Here is a 14,793-nt window from a genome sequence, read left to right as displayed (position 1 = left end):
ATGCTTTCAATTGGTGGGAAGAGACTGCAAAGTTGCTTGACGATATTAGTGTTGGCCTCTTTTAGTGGTGGTTGGAGCGTTTCTGCTAATGGCTTTATCTTTTCCAAGCAAAGTTTCAAGTTTTCTTTGTATTCGAAGATGAGGCAGTCTAGTACAAGGCCCATTTCCTTTCGATAATACTGGTAGAAACCAATCTTTGCTGTCGTTTCGGGATGCTCATCTGTCTTTCTGGGCAGCAATCTAATTCTATGCCTCGCTTCAAACTCTAAAAATGGATTTACACCAAGTTGACTTGCGCAATCAGTAGCGCCTTTTATCTCATCGTCCATCGCCTTCTCATCCGCTCGTATTTCTTTCGTTTTTTACTGTAGATTCAATGAGTCTAAGTGCATCAAGAATGTTCAAGTCCTCTTTTTGCAGATGTATTGTCAAAATCTTCGTCTTCTTTGTGATGAGGCACATAAACATTAATGAAAAAAAGTCAAATGTGACAAAAATTTTCTTTATGGCATTTCTCTTATTCTTTATTTTTATTTCACATTCTACATCAGTAATTATCTTGTCGATAGCTGGAGCAATAGAGTTTAAACTTCTCCAGACAGCTTCAATTGATTCTGAACCGTAAACCCAACGTGTTTTCGATAGGTTCCTGAGCTTAAGACAATTTTCTACGTCTTGGATTGCATCCATAAATATTGCATTCCTTTTGCAACTTGCATTGAAGAATACATATATTTCTTCAAGTAATGCATACATGGAAGTGACGAGCAGGCTCGCCTTAGCACTGTGCTCATTAAAAGTATTTGATCTAAGGGCCTGGCATGGTAAGTAGGGTACCAGTCGCTCTAGTAAGTCCTGTAAGACTTTCTGGGTACCTCTTATTCTTTCAGACATTGAAGAAGCAAAATCATAGGTCTGAAAGCACAAATCATCAACATTAATTTGACTAGATTCTAATGAATCGAGAATTGATTTTGCCATTTTTCTCTATGCTTGTCTTTGCATTCTTTTATTTCTACAGTTCGTTCTCGCAATACTGTCTGAAGCAACATATCTTGCAGCAACAATCATTCTGTCTTGGTTTGCAACATCAGGTGTCGTGTCTGCCGACACTGAAAACATTTTTGCATCATCAATCTACTTCTTCACTTTACTTCTGACATCTCTGGCTAGAAATTCAATGATTTCGTTTTGTGAAGATGGGCTCATGTATTTTGTGCTGTATGGCTTGAGACGTCTGCTGCTGAGCCAATGATTTAGGTCTGGACAATGATGAGAGATGAGGTTTACAATTTGCATAAAATTTGCATCTTCGTCACTGGCATGACCCCTTAACGCAATGGACTGCCTCGCCAAGGTTTTCGCCACATCAAACAAAATTCTTATGACTGATTTGTTTCTTCATCAGCATTCTCCTGGATCAGCTTTTCTTTCAATTGCTCATTTATTTTGATATCAATGTGACATTTTCTCCGGGAGAAGTGCGCAAAATCAGCCAAGACAGCCTTGTGCGACTCCGAGGAAAAATGCTGAGCAAGTTTTCCCATTTTATTTGCACCAACGCTTTTCATTTCATGCCATAACTAAATACCATTTGTCCATGCACTGTCGCTCCTTTCCCGACCTGGACCAACAGGAAACAGAGAGCAGACAAAACAGTAGGCCTTGTCCGTTTTTTCGCTGTATTCGAGATGTGGATATGAGTCATACCAAAGAGGGTTGAATGTTGACTGCTTGCTCTTTGGAATATCTTCGTTCCTTGGATAGCGCACTAGCTTTGGCTGATATGGCCCACCAGATATCAGAAAAACCTTCTGGTCTGTATTAAGGGTCTTTGGTCTTTCACCGGGATCGCGAGTGATCATCATAGCATCCTCGACACTTTCAGGATAGCCAATCCCAATCGGTTTTTCTTCCTCTTTAATGAGAGCTGTTGAACAATCCTTCAATAACTGTTCTGAAACTGCCTTGAATTTTTCCTCTAATTCCTTTGTTTTTGTGAGAAAATTTAATATGTTGACGCTTTCCGATGTCCTTGCTTCCTCCAACAACGTCTTACATTTATTAGACTGTTGTGATAAGATTTGCAATTGGCCAGCACATACCAACCATGTGATGCAATCATCTCCATTTTCTCCGGTGTCTAGTATCTCATCTCCAGATCTTTCACTTGGTTCCTGAATAAAACAAAACAAGTTTTTAGTAAAAGGAAAAAAAACCAGGAAAACAGCATTTTTGCTAATGAGTAAGCTGGGCCCCAAAGGGCTAAAACCCTTGTATTAGATAGGGGGAAAGTCAAAGACTTGAACTAATTTTGCCTCAAAAAATTTTTTCTAACGAATTGATGTTTTTTTTATAGCAAATTTAAAGTTTTTTTTGCATTTTTTTTTTTTAAAAATGATGGGTAAGCTTTTTTTAAAATTAAAACTTTAAAATTAATGTTTTTCGAGTAAGTACTGATTTTAAAAATGGAATAACGATGCGCAACCCTTGAAAAGGACCGAGAATAAAACCCCAAGTCTTCGGAATTCAAAAAGACCCCCTAATTTTTTGAAATGTACCTCCCCGTTTGGCCTAAACTCAGTGAAGCAATGATTTTTTTTTTGATTGCGTGATCTTTGAAACCCCCAATTGAAAAAAATAAAAATTAGAATTTTGGCCAGAAAATTTATAAATAAAAGACATTAACAATTTATTTTCATAAGAATTTATATATATCTTGAATATTTACGGCTATTGGGGCAGTTTCCCGTAAGAAAAAATTTTCCCGCGAACTAGATTTTCCCCGGAAAAGGGGGTTTTTAAGATTTGGGGTGAACCCCAATCCCCCTCCTAAGGACCCCCCTTACAGGGATGGGTGGGGGGGAAAAAGAGGGAAAGATTTAGGGTAATCCACAGTAAATGGCATATTATATAGCTAAGTCTTTAGCATAACTTACTGTTAACTAATGACATAAAGTAAAAATTTGGGTTGGTTTAACGGTACCCAAAAAATTACCTTTCCCTCACCCCCCGTGAGGTGGGTTTTTAACCCAAAAAGCACTGCCCTCTGTGGGCAGGCACAAGTTCATTTTAAATTAGTGATCCTTTTGTCGCAAATGGGCCTTTTCGTCATACTTCAGACTTGTTACAGCCACGTTGAAACTGCTGATCAAAAGAAAAGACACAAGATTAAAAATTTTACATAAGGGTTTGCATTTCGGCTTCAGTTGAGAAGCATCCCAAAATTTCGTATGGTTCCTTTTACTGGCAAAAACCCACTTGCAGTTTCCCCCCTGACGCGCTTGGGTAGCCCCTTGCCCCTGCACATCAGCTAGTTTTCTGCCGGACAAATCAGCAATCATTTTCTTAGTCATGATAAAAAAAAATAAATCTTAACACAAGAGATGTAAATTTTACTGGTTTTTATTATTTTCTTCACAGAAATACATACATAAAGAAATTTAAAAGACATGAGTGACGATATCACTCACACACAGTCCTCCATGGCCTATTTCTGCCCCTTTCTTACATCGGAAAAATGGAACTGGAAGGAAGCAGATAAGTCCAGGAGAACTCAAAAAAAAAAAAAAAAAAAAAAAAAAAAAAAAAAAAAAAAAGGAAACAGCATAAATCACATGAAGAAAGGATTTTCCCGAGGGTAGTTGAAAACTAAGGCATGGCAACAATTGTACAAACAACGAGCGAGAGGTCACAGTGTCAGGGTTTCGTCAGCTCATTTGTTATAATATTTAAATTTTTTTGTGTAACATTCGACGGGGATATAAACGAACCCCGGGCAAAAAAACACACTTTTATTTTGAAGAATTTATTAAATTTTAACATTCATACCTTTTTAAAATTATACAGTACTATGTAGTGCATGACCATAAAAAAGGTTAGTATCCCATAAGAGGGAGAGCCCTGGTTCTTTTATTCAAGAGAATTTATTGTAGTTCACACTGTTTTTGGGCCGTCAAAATTGGGAGGTTCTCGAAGTCCCTTTTAGATTTTTGATGCACACGGTTCCCCAGGTAAGATTTTTTTTTTTTTTGTTTAAAGACATTTCATGGTTTCCAAAATCTCGATGGCAAAAAAAAATTACCAGACTTCAAAAGTACACAACTTTGGTAAAAATATTTAGCAGAAAGGGAAAAAAAGTTAAAATTTGGATGGAAGGGAGAAAAGGAAAATGGTTTTTGGTTAAGGTTAAAAGAAAAAGGGAAAGTGTGACATCTAAGGGTTTAGCACTATAGTTTGTGTTGGGAAAAGGGGGGTTGAGTAGTGATTAGTTTTCTAATGGGCAAAGAATTGGTGGTGAAAGGGGTTAGGGGGGTGTGGTAAGGAGTTGATAGAGAAGGAAAGTATGCGTTTTAGGAAAGAGAAAGGTGGAAGCAGAAAAAGTGGGATTTTGAAAGGATGTTTAGGTGGGAGGCGGGGAAGGGAGGATAGATGGGGGAAAGCAGAGGTACGGGTTTTTTTCAAAACGTGGGCACGATAATAGGATGGAGGGATTGAAAGGGGAACAACAAAGGAACATAAGGGGGATCAATTGTGAATCAGAAGGAGTGTGTTAAAACGGGGTGGCCAATGCTTAAGCGGCGAAGCATTTCCCCAAGGGTCTGTTCTGATGAAATGGAGTACCAGGGGGAGATTGATATTTTACAAAAATGAAATTTTATTAGGGGGAGGCTTGCCCAAAAAAGTTTGCCTCGTTTATACAAGAAGGTTTTAAAGTGGGGTAATAATCCTGGCTGGGATTGTTGAGAACGTGGTTGGTTTGATGTGGACATAAGCGTGGCGTCTAGTGATCTGCCTGTTCATTGGGGGGGATTTCCAACAGGCTGGCACCGCAAAATTTGATTGTTTTATGGCGTGTGGAAGGTAAAAAACAGTTCTGGATCTTAAAAAAGGGGGGGTTGGGGGGTTGGTTTGACTTTAGAGATTTAAGGTTACGGGAGTAGAAAAAAATTGAAAAAAGAGGAAGAAAAGTGAGTATATGTGTTTAGAGAAAAAAGGAGTCTTTCAATTCTGTAGTAAGGACATGGATTCAGGGGGAAGGGGGTATTTTGAAAGTACGAGTGGAAATTACTGCAAAACCAGCCCCGGGGTGGATTTGGACCCAATCAGTAATACGTGAATAAAGGGGAAATGAGTGGAGACAGGTCAAGGAAATGTGTGAGAAGGACGTAGGAGGGATATTTGTTTTTGGTGGGGTCGGGGAAAAAGAAGAGAAAATGGGGGTGGGTAGACCCGGGGGGGGGAGGGAATGGACAGAGAATGGGGAGGTTGGAGAGGGGGGAAAGGGGAATGTAGAGGAGGGTATCCATGCGGTTGGAAAGGATAGGTAATCGGGGAGAGAAGCAAAGGTAAGAAGTGGGGTTTGGGATTTTATTTGTGGGGAAAATTGGTGGAATCGAACATACCCGGGAGAAGAGAAGGCCGCGCGAGATAGAGAGGGTATCCTGTTTCGTGTACGGGTCTAAACTGGGGAGGAGCGAAAGGCGCCTAGGCTAAGCGAAGCCCAAACGTGATGGATTGTATCAAGGGGGCAAGGAAAAAAGTTGAGGCAGAGGAGTAGATATGGCATCCATAATAAAGAGTGGAGAGGAAAAAGTAACATAAGTAAAGGAATTTTGCGATCTGGGGCCCCATATTATGGGATAGAGTTTTAAGATTCAAAGCGGCGGGAGCTTTTTCTTTATGTGTAAATATGTCTCGCCGGACATTTTTGGAGTCAAAAAAATGACACTGGAATTTGCCAGAGGAACGGCATTGGAGTGGAGTCCATAAAAGAAGGGGGGGTAAGGCCCTACCCCGTAAAGCGAGGAAAAGAATGGGAAAAATTTAGAGGAGAAAAGGGGGGAAACCCAGGGTTTTTGTGGCCAGGAAGATATGAGGTTTGCAGATTGAGAAATTGGGTAGAGTTTTGGATGGATGTCCAGAGGCTAGTGGTTAAATCATAACATATAGTGATGACCGGGCTCCTGGTGGTAAAACTGAGACAATATCTTTAACAGCAAAAAGGGAAAATAAGTGGTCTGAGCACACTGCCTTGTGGGCATTTTGTTTTTGGGGAAAGAAAAATATGGGGAGAGGCGTTTTTTGACCTGGAAAGTGCGTTGGGAGGGGAAGGATTTTTATGAAGACACCCATTTTCCACGTATCCTAGAGGGGAAATTGTTGGAGGATAGGGGTACCGCCATGTTGTATATATGCTTTTTCTAATAAAAAAAAATAGCTAGTACGGTTTTCTGGCGTCAAATGCGATGTAATATTGTCTCAAAATGGGAAAGGGGGGTCGCTGGCTTCGGGCAGGGAAAAACCGAATTGGGAAGGAGAGAAAAATTTGGGGGAGATTCAAGATCCACTTTAACGAAGTTCACCATTCGCTTAATTTTGCACAAGAGCTATTTAGTGCGAGGGGCGATAGTCTTGAGGAAAGGGGTTTCCCCATTTTTTGGGGTTTCAGGAAGGGAAGGGATAAAGTTTCTCGCCAATTAGAAGGGGAAAATTTCCCTGATGCCAAAAATTGTTTGAAAATTTTTTAAGAGGAAGGAAAAGGGAGGAAGATGGGGTTGCCGGGACATACGGTAGGAATACCGTCAGGGCCTTCATGAGTGTTACGGCACGATTGTAGGGCCGCAATGGTTCAGAGGAAGAAAAATGGGGCTTTATAGACTATCAAAAGGATGGGGTAAAAGGAAATGGGGGTAGTTCCGGTGGTCTTAATAGAAGAAAAGTGTGAAGATAGGTGGGGAACCACTACGCCGGGCTGAAATAATCCCCCATTCATTAGCGATTGGGGGGGATCAAATGAGGGTTTTTCGAAATGGGGACAGGGCAGGATGGGGGGGATGTTTGCCTGATATTTTTAGGTTCGGCCCCAAAAACTTTTTGAGATGATGTGAGGGGGATGTAATTGTAAAACATAATTTTCCCCAGCTTTTTATTTTCTATTCCGGAGTAAACGGAGATAGGCAGATGCTCTTTTAAAGGAAAAAAGGGCTGATAGTTTTTTTGGAGTAACTCTCTTGAGCGGAAACTGTTCCAGGCTCAGTTTTAAGCGAAGGCTTTAGTGCCTCAAATTTCCCACCATGGAACACTTTTGGGGGTTTATTGCTTGAGGTGAGGGAAGCTGTATGTGAGCTCTTAAGATGTTTTGTAAAAATTGTATATTTCTGAAATGGAAGGGGGAGGAGGGAGGGGTATAAATAGCGAAGTGAGGAAAGTATCCCCGTCAGCTTATAAAAAACCCAGCGTGGGGAGTTAGGAGTGGTAGTATGAAGTGGGAAAAAGGGGGAACTGGAAAGTGTCACTATGGGAAAGTGGTTAAGATGACCGGTGGAAAATCTAAGAAGAGAAGGGGAGATGAGCGGGTCAATGCATAAAAAAGATTGCGTGCGGTACAAAGGTGTGGGGGATGATTTAGATAGTAAGGTCAGCTGTGGAGGGGAAAGCGCTCAAAGGGATGGGCCTCGAATTTTGTGATGAAAATCCCCCATAAGTGTGGCGGCAGTTAAAGTCACCAACTAGGGGGAAAAGGGGGTTGAATTTGGAAATTAGTTTTTAAAAAGCAACAAAGCCCAAGGGGGTGGATGGGGAGATAGACTATATCACTGGAAACCCAAAGTGAAAGGAGAAGGTAACTGGCAAAGGGACATTTGGTTTGAAAGGGAGGTGTGACATAAGGGGGGTTTTTTTATTGATAAGTATGGATGAACAAAGGGGGTGTGGGGTGAGACAAAATGATAATTTGGGGGTTGGATGGGGGATGGTTAAAAAGGGCTCTTTAAAGGGATACAATAGATGGATATAAAGGAAAGGATATGCAAAAATCAGGTTTTTGGGGGCGGAAACCGCGATATTTTCCCGAAGGATAGTTAACTTTATGAATTTTTTTTTAGGGGGGGGGCAGCTAGAGGGGGGGAAAAAGGGTGAGAGGTTGAGAGGAGAGGTGTGGAGTTGGTGTTCTACAGGAGGGGATTAGGAGATGGAGGGTTGAGGAAGGGGATATTGGACTAAGGGGTTCAGTGTGATCCAGGATGGAGTGGAAGGGATAGAGGGGATGGTGGGGGGATAAAGTGGGGGGGGTTGGGGGTTGGGGGCGGGGGGGGATGGGGGTGTTGGGAGGGGGTAGGGGGATTTGGGTGTAGGGGGATATCGTTGAGGGGATGGGAATCAGCAGTTACTTGAGTGTGGAAAAGGGGAGGAGTTGTAAAATTTGGAGGTTGGTGTCAGTTTTATTAGGTAACTTGAAATTTTCAATGGTTTTTTTCTTTTGAGTTGGTTGGGAGTTTTTGGGGGGTATAGGATTTTTGTAGGGGGGGAAGAGAGAAATGGGTCTAAGCAAGGAGTAAAGGAAGGGGAGGGGATTGTGTGGTGGGGAAGGGGGGGAAAAGTTTTTTCTGTCTGTTTCGGGTAGTGCAAGGGGAGAGGGGGGGGTGTTGGGGTTGTGGGGGATTTAAAATTTTGAGTAGAATTGGGGGTTTTTGGGTTAGGATGGGAAAAGGTTTGACTGGGGAAGGGAGGAGTAAAGAGGGGGGTTTAGATGTAGGGGGGGGGTTAGGGGGAATGTAAATGAGCAGTATTACTGGGTAAGGAGTAAGAAGGGAAACACGCGACGTGCTTCTTGTCTGGCTTTTACGTAGGTGAGTCCAATTTTTTAACTGAGAGTTGTACCTCAGCTCAAATTTTTAGGTGGGGCAGCCCCTATAAAATAATTATGGGGGCCGCCAAGTTTGGGACATGTGCGGGTTTTTGCAGGGCATTGACGGGGTATGGCCAGGTTGGGCACTAGTGGGCATCTGGCTGTGGGAAGGGAATGTTTGGTGGGTGTCCCCAGACGCCCCAAAATTTTTGGGATGAAAATGGAGGAGGTTGGGGATGGACGAACGGGAGGGTTTCCCCCCTATATAGACGTTAAAGGGGGAAAGGCAGGTTTTAGGAAGGTAATTTTTTGGTTTTTGTGGGTTTCTTTCGATTACCCTGGGGGGGAATGGAGTAGCATTTACTGACGTTGCATCATGTTGTGAGACGGCAAGTAGGGCTTCTCCCCAATCGACCAATTTTGTCATAGATTGGGGGAAATTGTGGGGGGAAATTTAAAAACTGTTCCGGTGCAACTATTTAAGGGTTTTATGGGGGTTTTGCAAGGATGGGTTACCATATAGTCTGTTAGTTTTGTTAAGTATAGCTTTGGGTTTTTGGAGTTACTGTGAAAGACGGGGGGCGGTCGGGGCGGCTACGGAAAGAGATTTACTACTTTTTTTTGGAGCATTGTTGGAAGAGAAGGGTGGTCAGAGTAGGGAGGTGGGAGGGGTCACGAAAAACGGTCCCATTTTTGGGTGCGCTGAAGAGGGACTAATATTGTTGTAGGGGTAGGGGGAGCGAAGGGGGTGTGTGACGATGGAAAAAGTTTGAGGGGGGTAGTGTTATGGGGAGGTGGGCAATAAGCTGTGGTATTAAAAAGGGGGTGGGGGGGGTTGATGTTTGGGGTTGGGGGTAGAGGTGATGAAGTTGAGCGTGCTGGGAGAGTGGAAATGTTCCTTTAAAGGTAATGGTTTTTTGGTTTAAAGCAAAAGAAATGTGTAGACCTAAGGTATTTAGCACTATAGTTTTAAGATTGGGAAGGGGGGTTTTTGTTTTGATTAGTTTGTCTAAACTGGCAAAAAATTGTGAGTGAAGAGTTAGGGTCGGGTGTGGTAAGGAGTTTTGATTAGATGAAAGGAAAGATAGTTTTGAGGGAAAAAGAAAAGGTTGTTGAAAAGAAAATGTGGGGTTCGAAAGGGTGTCTGTGGTTTTTGGGGGGTCGGGGGAAAGGGGGGATGATGGGGGAAAGCAGAGGGACGGGTTGTTTCAAAAAGTGGGGACGATAATAGATGTGTGGGGTTGAAAGGGGAACATTTCTAAGGGAAAAAGGGGAAAATACGGATAAATGTGCAAGGGGCCCTTGGTTTGAAAGGGAGGTGTGACATAAGGTGTTTTTTGATTTATAAGTATGGGTGAGAAAAATGATAATTGGGGATTGGATGGAGGGGGTGTTAGAAAGGCTCTTAAGGCAAATAGAGGACTATAAAGGAATATGACGAAGGTCAGGTTGTGGGAGCGGGAAAACCCCGAATATTCTAATGAAAAGGGTAGTTATATTTACGATTTTTTAGGGGGAAGCGCTAGAGGGTGGGGGAAAAAGGACGGGGAAGGGCTGAGATGGGGGAAGGTGTGGGGGGTTGGTGTTTTTATTAGGAGGGTATTTGGAGATGGAGGGTCTGGGAAGGGGATACTTGTACTAAGGGGTTCAGTGGCATCCCGGAGGGAGGGAAGGAAGAGGGGGTGGTGGGAGGGATAAAGGGGCGGGGTTGGGGGTTTGGGGGCGGGGGGGGGGGTTTTGGGTTGGGGGGGGGGGTAGGAGGATTGGGGGGGGGGGATATCGTTTTGGAGGGGATGGGTACAGCAGTTTTCTTTCAGGTGGAAAAAGCAGGGTTGTAAGAATTTGGGGGTTTTAGTGTCGTTTTCATTAGGAATCTTGAAATTTTTTAAGTTTTTTCTTCGAGTTGGTTTTTGGGGGTTTTGGGGAAAATAGGATTTCTTGTGAGGGGGGGAAAAGAGGGAGGTGTCTCAAGCAAAGGAGTAAAGGAAGGGGAGGGGATTGGTGGGAGGGGAAGGGGGGTGGAACGTTTGTTCGTCTGTTTTCGGGTAGTGCGAGGAGGGAGAGGGGAAAGGGGTTGGGGGTGGTGGGATTGGAATCGTAGTAGAGATTGGAGTGCTGTTTAGGGTGGCAAAAGAGTTTTTACTGGGGGGGGTGGGGGTAGAAGGGGGGGTTTTTTGATGTGGGGGGGTGGGTTTAGGAGAAATTGGTAGAATGAGCAGTATTAGGATAAGGAGTAAGAGAGAAACCCCCGCGACGTCTTCTTGTCTGGCTTCACGTAGGTGATCCAAGTTTGAATCTGAGAGTTTTACCTGACTCAAATTTTTAGGGGGGACAGCCCCCTTTAAAAACATTATGGGGGGCCGCCCAGTTGGCACATGGGGTATTGTGCGGGCAGTTAGATCGGGGAGGCCCGGGTTGGGGGACATAGGGGATTGGGTGTGGAACGGCAATGTTTGGGTGGGTGTCCTAGCGCCCCCAATTTTTTGGGCCTGATTGGAGGAGGTTGGGATGGAAGAAAAGGGAGGGATTTCCTCCTATATAGACGTTAAAGGGAAGGTCATGTCTACGGAAGGGAAATTTTTGGTATGTTAGTGGGTTTCTTTGATTTCCTTGGGGGGAAGGGGTAGCATTGTACTGGTTGCATCATAGTCGTAGACAGGAAAATGGTCTTCTCCACAATCTACCAAACTTTGTCTAGATTTGGGCAATTTGCTGGGGGGGATTGAAACTGTTCTGGTGAACATTTAAGGGTTGGATGGGGTTTCTGCAAGGGTGGGGTTACCCTATATGTTGTTAGTTTTGTTTAATGCCATAGCTTTTGGTTTTTCGAGTTATGTGACAAGACGGGCGGTCGGGTCGGCTACGGAAAGAGACTTTCCACTTGTTTTGGAGACATTGTTGGGAAAAGGGAAGGGGTGTTGCCCGAGTAGGGAGTGTGGGGGGGAACACGAAAAATCGGCCCCCTTTTGGCTGCGCTGAAGAGGTATTCAAAATTTTTTTAGTGATTGGGGTATCGAAGGGGGTGCGTGCGAGGGGTAGTGTTTAGGAGGTGGTTATGGGGAGGGGGCAAAAGGAAAGGGATTAAAAAGAGAAAATGGGGGTTGATGTTGGAGGTTGGGGGGGAGAGGGGATGAAGTTGAGCTGCTGGGAAAGTGGAAATGTTCCTAAGGATTTGGGGTTGGTACTTCTATAGGCATTGATGAGGGGGAGTTTTTGCAGTGTTTGGAGCCTGGTAAAAAAGGGGAGCCTGGGTAGGGAATCGGAGAGTTTTCTCTTGGGGCTATTTTATAAGGGGCAACCCCATTGCCCCAAAATATGGGGGTATGTTTTTTATTACGGCCATGGTAAGCCTGGGTTAGTTGGGGATAAAAAAAAGTCCACCCCCTCAGGGTCCCCTTGAGGGTAAAAGGGCTAGGAATAAATCAGGGGAATACCTTGCCCATGGCTCCCTAGGCCATTCAGGACGGCACAAAGTCCCCGCTTTTATCCTTTCAGCACGGCTCTCAAACCCTTAGGAGGTGGATAGCAGGGGGTTTGGTGAAGGGGCAGAAACGAAAAAGTGGGAAGGAAAATAAAGACCATGCAAAAAAAGTTGAGTCGAGGGCTGATCCCAAGGTTGGGAAATTCCCCCATCTTTATCCCCGTCTCCGCCTCCTAAACCCCCCCCCACAACAGGGGGAAGGGATTGGGGGGTAAAAGGAAAAAAAAAAAAAAAAAAAGGGGTAAAGGCCCGCAAAATTGGTTGCAGCGAGGGTGAAGGTGCCCTATGGGGGCCCCCAGTCTTGCCACCTCCCCATGGAACAATGAGCAAGGGGTTGGGCGGTGGGGCAATGGAAAAATTACATTTTTTTCGCATTGGAGATATTTTTAACTAGAAAACCCATTTTACAACTGTGTGTAAAACTTTCCCTCATGGGACATGGTTTAATGCGGTTTTCTAAATGTACATAGAATTAAGATTATCTCATGTATAGTACTTAACTTCTTTTAGGTTGGTAAGAACAGGATTTTGTGGGGATCATTCACACTTAAAATTTTTTTAGAGAAAATGAGAATACCTACAAAATTTTGTCTTGTCAAAAATGAAAATTCAATCCTTTTTCCCCCCCTTTTACCAATCTTAAAACGACTTTAGGTATAAAAAAAGTAAAAGGGTTTTAGATATATTTTTGGGGTTTAGTAAATGGGGTTTAAAATTAAATGAATTTTAGCATCAAGGATTATAGTGAAGTGTAAAAAGGGGGTTTAAAAATTAGGAAAATTTCATCAGATGTCAAAAGGGTTTTAGAGCATGTAGGATAGTATGGGAGTGAAAAGGGGGTAAGAGGATAAATGGAGTATGGCAGGGGGAAGGGGGAAAAGAATCAAGGCAATTAATAAAAAATATAGGGGTGTCTGAGGGAAGGGTGCATAAAGCGTATGGAATACTGCAAAAGCCATTTGAAAAACGGGTAATATGGGTAATTGGAAGTAGAAAAAAGGAAGAGATAAAAAGGGGAAGTGGTGAAGTATTTGGGGAAAGTCAGGAGGTAGCCCTGCAATATTCAGGGGGTGGTATGGATAAAGGGGGGAAAAATACGGGCACAATGGAGGAGAGTGTCAGGTTGGTTTGGGGAGATGGAAGGAAGAGGTAGGGGGACTTTTGAGGTGGTGGATGGCCATCAGCAAAAACTTTGAAATTTGACGAAAATGAATAAGGGGTTGGAGCATGGAGAGGGAGGAGAATTCTCCCAAGTTTTAGAAAATTTTTAAGGCAAGAGTTTTTAACGGGGGGTTGGGGTGGGGGGGCTGAAAAGTAAAGGTTTTTTGCAAAAAAAAAAGGTTTGTACCAAGGAGCAAAAGGAAAAGGGGGGGTGAAGAGAGATGGGGTATCTGGATTTAGACTGGAAAAGAATTTTGACTAAGAGGGAGGGAGTAGAGGTAGTATGGTTTGGATTTGAGGGAGAGAACGGGAGATGAGACATCTTGAGGGGAGGGGAGCAGAGCAAAGGAGTTTTGAAATCGGGTTTAAGAAAAAATGGGGCTGAGGGCTTCCTGTGTCCTACAGAGAAACCGAGTTTTTAATCTGAAAACTGCTACCCAAATTGGCTTGTAGGGGAGCTCTTATAAAAAAATTATGGGAGCCCATAATTGGCACAAAATGGGGGGACAAAGTATTGAAGGGGGATGACCAGGTTGGGTGGGTGGTAAAACATCCAAGTTTCCACGTTGCGAGGAAGGGGGCAAAATGGTTGAAGGAAAAAACTAATACAAAGGAGAAGGGGTGTAAATTTAAGGGTTTAAAAAAGACCTGGTGAATGATTTTAAGTGGATAGATTTGATTGCAGAATCGAGAAGGGGGGGGTTTTTATCAGTGGCTGGGTTAGCACTAGGAATTTTTAAAAGGGTTATCATTTTAGTAATTTTATCAAACCCATTTGCCAAAGTGGATGAATGCCAACTTTTTTATTTACGTTTAACTGGACCAATCAAAAACCCACCCCCTATTTCTTTTCTTTTGCATTATTTTCCCCTTTGGCTGTGTTGATCTGATGAAGGTAGGGGAGGTAGAGTAGAGGGGGGGTTTAATTAGGGGGTGGGTTTAGGAGAATTGGTAAATGAGCAGTATTACTGGATAAGAGTAAGAGAAACCACGTCGACGTGCTTCTTGTCTGGCTTCACGTAGTGTGAGTCCAAGTTTGAATCTGAGAGTTGCTACCTCAGACTCAAATTTGTAGGTGGGACAGCCCCTATGAAATACATTATGGGGGCCGCCACAGTTGGCACATGTGCGTGATTGTGCAGGGCAGTTAGATCGGGTATGGCCAGGTTGGGCACATAGTGGGCATCTGGCTGTGGAACGGCAATGTTTGGCTGGGTGTCCTAGACGCCAACAATTTTGGCACTGATGTGGAGGAGGTTGGTATGGACGAACAGGGAGGGATTCTCCTCCTATATAGACGTTAAAGGGAAGGTCATGTCTACGGAAGGTAATTTTGGCTATGTTAGTGGGTTTCTTTCGATTACCTCTGGGGGGAATGGAGTAGCATTGTACTGACGTTGCATCATAGTCTGTGAGACAGGCAAGTAGGTCTTCTCCACAATCTGACCAATCTTTGTCATAGATTGGGCAATTTGCTGGGGAGATTGAAACTGTTCTGGTGCAACTATTAAGGGTTGGATGG

At 43.5% G+C, this 14,793-nt stretch overlaps 1 protein-coding gene across 1 annotated transcript; it reads right to left on the bottom strand.

Annotated features, from left to right (window-relative positions):
- Positions 1-373: 373 nt before the first annotated feature.
- On the bottom strand, positions 374-1,122 carry LOC119573444. Its single transcript, XM_037920673.1, has 3 exons — positions 1,038-1,122; positions 547-953; positions 374-382 (listed from the first exon to the last, which is right to left on the bottom strand). Exons 1-3 carry the CDS (start codon positions 1,120-1,122, stop codon positions 374-376), a joined length of 501 nt encoding a protein of 166 aa, XP_037776601.1.
- Positions 1,123-14,793: the final 13,671 nt, after the last annotated feature.

Source organism: Penaeus monodon, chromosome 5, assembly GCF_015228065.2.
Source record: "Penaeus monodon isolate SGIC_2016 chromosome 5, NSTDA_Pmon_1, whole genome shotgun sequence".
Taxonomy (NCBI): Eukaryota; Metazoa; Arthropoda; class Malacostraca; order Decapoda; family Penaeidae; genus Penaeus; species Penaeus monodon.
Note: the sequence above shows the minus strand (reverse complement) of the source record. Positions and strands in the feature narration are given on the sequence as shown.